This window comes from Buceros rhinoceros, unplaced genomic scaffold (assembly GCF_000710305.1).
Source record: "Buceros rhinoceros silvestris isolate BGI_N320 unplaced genomic scaffold, ASM71030v1 scaffold32519, whole genome shotgun sequence".
NCBI classification, from domain to species: Eukaryota; Metazoa; Chordata; class Aves; order Bucerotiformes; family Bucerotidae; genus Buceros; species Buceros rhinoceros.
This window is the reverse complement of record NW_010432684.1, coordinates 5,462-13,858: the sequence shown is the minus strand read 5'-3', so window position 1 is coordinate 13,858 and position 8,397 is coordinate 5,462. Positions and strand designations below refer to the sequence as shown.

The window sequence follows — 8,397 nt, the reverse complement described above, 5'->3', positions numbered from 1 at the left end:
CAGGAAAAGTTGTGAACTGCTCTTCACACAAACTGCTACTACAGCACAGCCACACAAAACCTCTCTCAATTTGTATATACAGCTCACAAAATAGTATTAATGTTTAACAATCTACAGATACCATGTGGAAAAAGACCTTTGTTTCTTGTCTTGTTTCCTGATCACTAGTTCTTCTGTTTGTTCTATTAGTAATACTGAGTGTTTGAAAGAGCCTTTGTGCTTTCTTTCACATCCTGTTTAGGCTCAGGATGCTACTATACTCTTACAGAGAAATACGCCATGTCCAGTCAGGGGGAGGTTGTGTCTGCAAGACGCAACTAACTTGTGTGTGTTCTGACTCAGTGGGATTTTTGTGTAGGACTACTCCCAAACTAACTGGCAGGCTAAGCCTGCTTAACTGCAGGTGTAGTTCTGTTCCAATACAGTCAGACAGCATCTGGACAATTCCAGGGAGCTTCTAGGTTTGTTAAGTTTATACAAACAGGCTGTTAACTAGCCCAGATCCTGAAAGTGTTTTTCTAGGGTTCCTAAGATACTCATATTCTGGTACAGCTGTTGGTTTTGTAACTGTTTCCTTTGAACATTCCAATATAACAACTCTACAGAGATTTTTTTTTTCTGTACTAATAAAAATTATTATTCAGATTGAAGAAAAAGGAGAATGAGAAAGATGATGAAAAAGAAATTAAAGAAGAGGATAGAGAAACAAGAGAGAAAAGGTGTTTCATCTGTGGGGATGTGGGTCATGTTAGAAGAGATTGTCCTGAATTCAAACAAACTCGACAGAGAAATAATAGTGTGCCAGGTAAGTTAGTTCATGTGTCGTTAATATAATAAGAAATTTCCAAGATCCCTTCTCTCTAGTTTTCTGTACAGACCTGGTAATTGTCTTAAAAATTTCTGCAACTTATATTTTCAGTCATTGCAAATACAGCTTTTAGTCTAAGTGTGGCTTTTCTTCAAGGAGAGTAATGCCTCCTGAAATACAGTCTTTGTATGGGTGGTGAAAAAATGCACTCAGTAAACAGGGTATTGCACTATTTGTCTTCCACTCACAATGGGTGCATTTAGGAGTAGTAATAATAGTAATAAGTGAATACATTTCCAAGTGTTTCTCAAATGTTAGCTAACCCTCCATCATTTGTGAGAGGTAAGTAAATGCATTTTCCCCAAAATCAATGTTCTTAAAGTAACACTTCAAAAACCATACGGATGCATTAGGAAGCTTGATCCAGCTTTCAAATTATTGTTAGTAATTAGAGATAAGCCTAAGTGCAAACACATTCAAATTAGGCATTTTGATACCTGCAGTAATTGAAAAAGTAGAGAAAGCAATCATAAATGAACTTAAGAGACAACCTTGCTTTTTTTTTCTTTCTCGTTTATCCAAAAGTTTCAGCTGTTTCTATGCTATTTAAAATCCCACTGCTTACAGCAACAGTGTGGAAACCTGTGTAAAAGAGCGCTTGTGTCTGATAGCAAAGTGAGCTTTGCTCATGCTAGAATTGTATTACTCAGAATTAGGTTCTGGGTTTAGCTGCTATCCCTATTAATGTTGGCCATTGCCAGTAGAGGGAAAGGTTTCAACATAGAGGAGAGGTTAAAATGATCTACCTGTTATATGTCACGTAAGAGTTAAGGTATTGCTGACTTCCAGTTCTGTGTTCATTATTCTGTCATCTGTAACTTCGTGGGTTTTATTAACATTTTTAATCCTTGATTAGGCACCCAGTTGGTCCGAAGCATGGTAAATTCACAGCTAGTGGCTGTGAGTCAGCAGCAAGTGGAACGACCCTTGCGCACTAGACAGTCATCAGAATGTGTAAGTTCTAGTATTAGAACTATAAGCTATAGTATTGAAGTAAGCGAGCTGTTGCAAACCAGTGATACTGGGCCATGCTAGGAACAGGTTTACATGTTTTTTTTTTCTCAACAGATTGTGGATTTGCATTCTGCCAGTTAATGGAACTTTGATTTATAATGTAGTGTCTCTTGGAGAGCATTTATGGTCTTTCCATATGGAAACTACATAGCCAAATTTCATATGAAATAGCTTGCAGTTCTGAAAGGCGAGCTCCACTATCTTTGAGATTTAAACTGTGATGTCTTTTCAAGTCTTGTGCTTAGTTATTCTGGCAATGTTGTGGAGTTACTAAGGGGAGTAAAACAGATCTCATTAACATGCTGGAGACTTAGGTTTGTGATGATCATGATTTCTTTGTGTTTAAGAGAATCGTCTTAAGGGACTGTCATGAACGGGCAGGGAACACAAATGAATCATACTTCAATTCAGATGTGATAGACAGGGCAGAAGTCTGCCAAAGTGCACGAGAAGTATGAAGAGAACAATGGGAAAATTTCCGGTAGTTTTCCTCTTAGAATGTGTTCAATTCTCTATAGAACTAGATAAGACATGTTTAACCTGCTAAGTGGAGATGGATTGCAGAGGCTATTTGAGCAAATACAGCTGTTGGCATTTAATGTTTTTGGTGTGCAGAATATAGCAGAAATACATTTTTAAGCTATTTGTCTGAGAAACATGCCTGCTAATAAAGGTGGCGGGGAAGCACACACAGTACTCAGGGTGGCTGACTGCTAATGCCCTTTGTTCAGTTACTGCTTTAGGTATAGAGTATTTCCTAACTGATCAGCAAGCACTTACTGGAGTGTTTGCTCAAGTAACAGAAACCTTACGACGTAATTTTTACTATAGTAATGTTGATAAAGAGGGACTGATACAGCCCTAATCTAAGTGAAGGGCTGAGCTACTACCGTGGTATCATGGGACACAGGAGTATCTTTTTAGAAGCTTTGTATTTCTGCTTGGGAAATAGAAACTGGACGTGTGGGTGCACCCACAGGCACATCATGCACACTGGATCTGCTGCATGCACGCATTCTCATGTTGTCTGGATGTCATGGACTCCGTGTGTGTTTTGCATGGCTGTCATTTGGCCTTGGCGAATGTGTGCTGTGCAGGGATTGTTTGAGGAGAATGGGAAGGGAGAATGTTAGTGGAGCAAGAGGGAGAGAAAAGAGAAAGCAGGAGTGTGGAAGCAGACCAAGATGTTGGAGCTTAACACTTCTCCTCTCTTGCTGCTGATGTGTCCAGTGTGTGCTTGTGGTGGTTTAATGTTTGCAGGAAGGCTGTAGTTAGTGAATGTGCTCTATTTGTATAACATTTATACTGTATTTCAAATCCCAGGTTTTACCTTCTCTTCCTGGTTTGGTAGAAGGGAGTAGGAGGCAGGACAGGAACACTTGGAATGGCAGCAGGGAGCAATCCCAGTTCCTGGGCTTTACGTTTTGCCCAGGCAAAGACACACAGCATGCTGCTGTAAGAAATGCTGTGGAAGACTGGCATGGGGAAGTCCTGCAGACTCTCATTACTGAAGAAAAGTGACTGCTACTTTAAACAGGCAGGCAAGCAGTCATGGGTAGTGACAAGCTGCAGAGACTGTAATAATTGCTATTTCTGTGCCTTTAGCCGTGGCCTAATATCAGGATATGGAGGTTGAAACTGGGTTTTTGGAGTTTCAATTTCTTACTTGATGAATTAAAAATTAAAGAAATATTAGGAGCTTGCTTTGGAATTAGTTAAAATGTCTTTAGTAATAAGAATGATTCTACTTAGAACTAAGGAAATGAGTTAATGAGATTCCGGTCTGTAAATAAGTAGGGTGGGGAAGATTCTGGTTAAAAATCAGGAACAGATGTGCGAGGAGTCTGAAGAGCTTGGGGCTAATGGTTGCTGAGAATAATGTTTCTGATGGTGGGATGTGCCATTAACAGATCAAATCCTCTGATGGTGAAAATCAGTGTCAGTAGAACTGCACTTACTTAAACCAGCAGCAACTTGGGTGCAGTGTTCGGGGTGTTGCTGGGGAGTGCTTTGCCTTTTTTATGAATAGTCTAATACAGTGGGTGCTTATTAAAGAAAAACACCATTAAACAGCTAGTGAACTAATCAGAAATACATACTTTTTTTTCCCTCCAGTCTGATTCGCATCAATCATCTTACTCTCCACAACCTCAACAATTTACACAGAATTCCTCTCAGCCAGCCTCCATTAACCAGACTCAGCCACAACCAATATCCCAGTCTAAGCACGTTCCGCAACCACAGCAGGGTGCACAGCCACCCCATCAGGTCCAGCTGCCTTTGTTTAACTTTCCCCAATCTCCCCCAGGTCAGTATTCCACCTTGCATAACCTGGGACTACTTCAGATGCACCATCACCACCAAATTCAGCTTCCCAACACTTCTTGGCCTATTCATGGGCCTGTTATTCACTCTGCACCGGGTAACCCTCCTCATTCTACAAATGTTCCATTTTCTATGAGATCTGGCAGCAGCAGCACCACAAATAACCAGAGCAGTGTAAGCTTGAATGATCCCAGTATCATCTTTGCACAGCCTGCTGCCAGGCCCATGGGAATCCCCAGCACTTCTCATGAGGGACACTGGCACAATCCTGTGACTCCAAACTCACTGGTGAATAATGGCACTGTGGGGAATTCAGGTAACTCTTCTCTGTTGTATCAAACCTCTCGCACTTTGTGTACAAGCATTAAGTGTTACAGGAACAGCTAACTCTTTCAACTTGTTTTATATTAAAAATAAATAAATATATATTAAAAATAAGGTGCTTAAGAAGCTAAGTCACTTCACTATCTTAACATTTTCATAAGAAAAAAATTAGGTGAGTTGGCTCATCTAAACTTTTAGGCATTGGTCCATTAACAGCTGTGCAACACATGAGAAATCATGCATTCAACTGAGAAATGGTAGTTGTTTGAGTCTAAAGCACATTTCTGTGAATAGGCTTGCAAATACAGTTCCCATTTATGTAGTTACGTAGTTTATTAGGTGAGTGCTGAGACTGCAACTGCAGACTTGGAGAGCAGCAGAACTATAGTTGTGCAAGTTGAGCATTGCCTCCTCGCGTTAGTTTAGTGCAACATAACATGATCTGATACATTCTTTTTTCCTAAAGTTTATTCTGACACATTTAACCTCCGTAATTTCAATGTTGTTTCCTGAAAGTACTTCTTACAGATTTACCCTGCGACAAGTGGACAACAGCCTTTTGCCTCATATGAAAGCTAAGTGCATGTATATGTTTGAGGCTGAGAAAAGCAATATACAGCAATTAAAGGCCATATGGTTTTCTGTGGAACCTAAACCTGGGCAGCCCCTAAGCTCTAACTGTGATCTTTAGATCATGGTAATGGTCTTTTGATTTATTCTGATCGTGTTTAAAAAATAAATCCATCATACAATATACCGATGCAGTTGTTCATCATGAAATGGAAGCTTTGAATCTCCTGCACAGCCTTTCTCTGCACTAAAAATGTGGTTGGCAGCAATGGTAGATTTTCAGTATAATTCATCAGTGAGTTTCAGGTACTTGTTGAGGTGCTGGTGATGCATGGTTTCTATTCAGAGCTTTGAGGGGAATATATTTAAGAGGACACAGAAACTGCTACCAGGGTGTTTTCTGTGTGCTTTGTCCTCACCTTACCATTTTCTATCTTAATTCTCTGTCCAGGCTCATCTGTGCCTTCCTCCATGCCCACCCCAGCTCTGACCTTTTCTCAAGTAGCTCCTTCCAATCCAAGTCTTCTTACCCTGGTAGCTGCCTTCTTTCGGACAAGCTCCTCAAATCTGAGTTTCTGCTCTATTGTCCCCTAACAAGTCCTGGTTCTCATCACATACTTAGTCAGTTCCTGTCTCCAGTCTTTCTTTTGCTGTTTGCTTCCACTCTCATTGTGCCTGCACAAAAGGTTTCACAGTTTTCTTGAAATTCTTTTCCCTTCTCTCAACTTCCATTTCCAATCTCATCACATTCCTTCTCCTAGTTCCCAGTCCTGGTGTTTTTCCTCTTTGTATTTTAATCAGTTTTGCTTCCTTTTTGGCTTAGATGCCGTTGAGGTGGGGTCACTGGATAGGCACACAGTAGAGATGAGCTGTCTGCTCTCTGTTTGAAGCCTACTATCTTACTCGCTCGGGACAATTTGACAACTCTAAGTTCATGGGAACCTTGTCTTGGCTCACATAATCTTGACTTGGAAGGAGCAACTTTACTTCCTTTTCAGTAGGCACCTGATCAGGAGCAGGATCACTAGAAGTTTGAGATAGACAGTGTGTTTTCATGTATACTGCAGAGCCATGCCTCACCTTCTGATGTATAAAAGATACTGTTCCTTTTAAGTGTGTAGCATCTATTTATAAAAAAAAAAAAAGACCTTGCAGACAGAGTTTTATTAATGAGCCTGAAGGGGACTGAGATAGGCTGAGAAGGATAGTTATTTATTTTAAAATGTACATCGATCAAGTTTTTAAATTAGGAGGCATTGCTGTGCCTTGTAACATTGGGAGCTATGAACAAGAGCAGCACAGGAACACAGCATTTAGCATCAAGATTCGTGTCTTGTCTCCTTGGATGCTTGATTTCTCATCCTTGATGCTGCAGTAATACTGATTTGTAAAGAGAAGAGCTTACAATTTGTGTACCTGAAAAGATTTTATTTTTTCCTCTCTAAAAATCAAATTACCAGATTTAAGTAGGTACAATGGTCTAGATACGAAGTTTCTTAAGCATACGAGTGTTAGTGGAATTCCAGTGTATGTCTGAGAACCATTTCTTGCAGTAGGGTAATAACTTTCATGTCACAGCCATGTCAGTGATCGTGAATATCTGTGTGGGACCAGATACTAGTAACATTGTTCAGACCCAGTGATCGTGAATATCTGTGTGGGACCAGATGCTAGTAACATTGTTCAGACATTGTATTTGTCATCATGAGAATGATAGTAGGAATAGTGAAATTGTAGGTCTTGATTTTAATACTGATTCATCCTCTGTCTTCCTCCCCAATAAATACTATTATAGTGAATAATGAAGTAATTTAGGTGGTAATTTTTATTGATGTATATTTTTTAAAAAAAAAAAGAGTAGCACATCAGACTAACCGCATTAAGTCCCCTGCAAACTGTTATATAAGATGTAAATTGTGTATGTGACTTACTGTTTAATTATTTCAACTTGCAATGTGCTTTTCCCTTTCAATTGAAAAATAGATCAGGGTTTCCAAGGACAGTTTGGTAAAATGAACCCTCCTTCTGTCCCTTGGGACCATGGGACCCCTACCCATTTTCCTCTCCTCCGAGGAGCGTGGCCTTACAATATGCCTCAGAACTACATGCAGCAGGGAAATGCCAGCTATCCACCGAACAAACCTTTCTACCCTCAAGGTACTAGAACTAGTATATGAAATCAACAGCTCATGCAACATGTCTCTTTACTGTCTCAAAGGCTTTAAAAGCCAAGGAATCATGTTTCACCTGCTAGGCTCCCTGGAACCATAATGAATTCAAGAGTCGAATCAACGCTTCAGCTTCCTGTATGGATGGATGAAAATTTTTGTGGGAGGGAAGGGATTAAATCAGATTCAGAAATCTGAGCCAGTTTGCAGTCTGTTGCACTTTCAGGCTTGTTCTCCTTCGCTGCTGCTGTCTCACTGTAGAGCCACCTCTGGGTCAATAGAGGTTGAGATGATTTGCCCACGAGCGTGTTAAGAATTTGAAGACATTAATTTTCTTTGGCTTTTGTACCTTGCCTTGTGGAACGACTTACATAAAATCCTGCACGACCACAGAATAATTCCGGTTGGAAGGGGCGTCTGGAGGGTATCTAGCCCAATCCATCTGCAGTCAAAGCAGCACTAACTTCCAAGACAGATCAGGTTCAGTTATTTAGGGTACTGTGAAGGGCTGACTTCATCTCAACTCCTCCTGATGCTGGTGAATGGTAAAGGTGTTCAGCATCTGGCAGGACTGGGAGAGGCTTTAGGAAGAAGACCTTTGACTCTGCTAAGAAAGAAACTATACCCAAATTTTACTTGGAGGCTTTGCAATTACTCTGTTGCTGGGTCACCTACTATAAAATAAGAGCTACTGGCACCGCATCCCCCCCACTCTTTTTTTCCAAAATCTAATCACTGTAGCAAGGTTTCTAAATGAGACCCGTATTTCAAAATCCTGAAAGTATTTTTGTTAAATAAGTAATGCAACAAAATGATGTGTTGACAATTTTGAGGGAATTTTGGAGATAGGATTAACGTAATACTGCAGTGTCCCATTAAATGGGTTAGTCGTACAGATAGCATTTGTGTCAGTCTAGTAAATGGCTTTATTTCTAAGAAAGATTAATACATTGAATATAGCTAAGCACTGTTAAATATATTTATTTGCTGAAGTAACTGTAATCCATTTTCTTTTAGCTGGTCCACTGATGCAGAGTAACCAGCGGTTCTCGCTTCTGTCTCAAGGACACCCACACTTGAATCTGAATTACATTCAACAGAAAAAGTGAAATTCAATGGGGTTGGGGG

General features: G+C 40.1%; 1 protein-coding gene across 1 annotated transcript in view; it reads left to right on the top strand.

Annotated features, from left to right (window-relative positions):
• ZCCHC11 (zinc finger, CCHC domain containing 11) overlaps positions 1–8,397 on the top strand; it is a 37,856-nt gene extending 29,459 nt beyond the window's left edge. The window contains exons 25-30 of the mRNA XM_010143859.1: positions 645–805; positions 1,725–1,822; positions 3,998–4,327; positions 4,376–4,523; positions 7,085–7,258; positions 8,287–8,397. Coding sequence (XP_010142161.1) covers positions 645–805; positions 1,725–1,822; positions 3,998–4,327; positions 4,376–4,523; positions 7,085–7,258; positions 8,287–8,378 — 1,003 coding nt within the window. The 3' untranslated portion in view covers positions 8,379–8,397. The remainder of the gene's footprint in view (positions 1–644; positions 806–1,724; positions 1,823–3,997; positions 4,328–4,375; positions 4,524–7,084; positions 7,259–8,286) is intronic.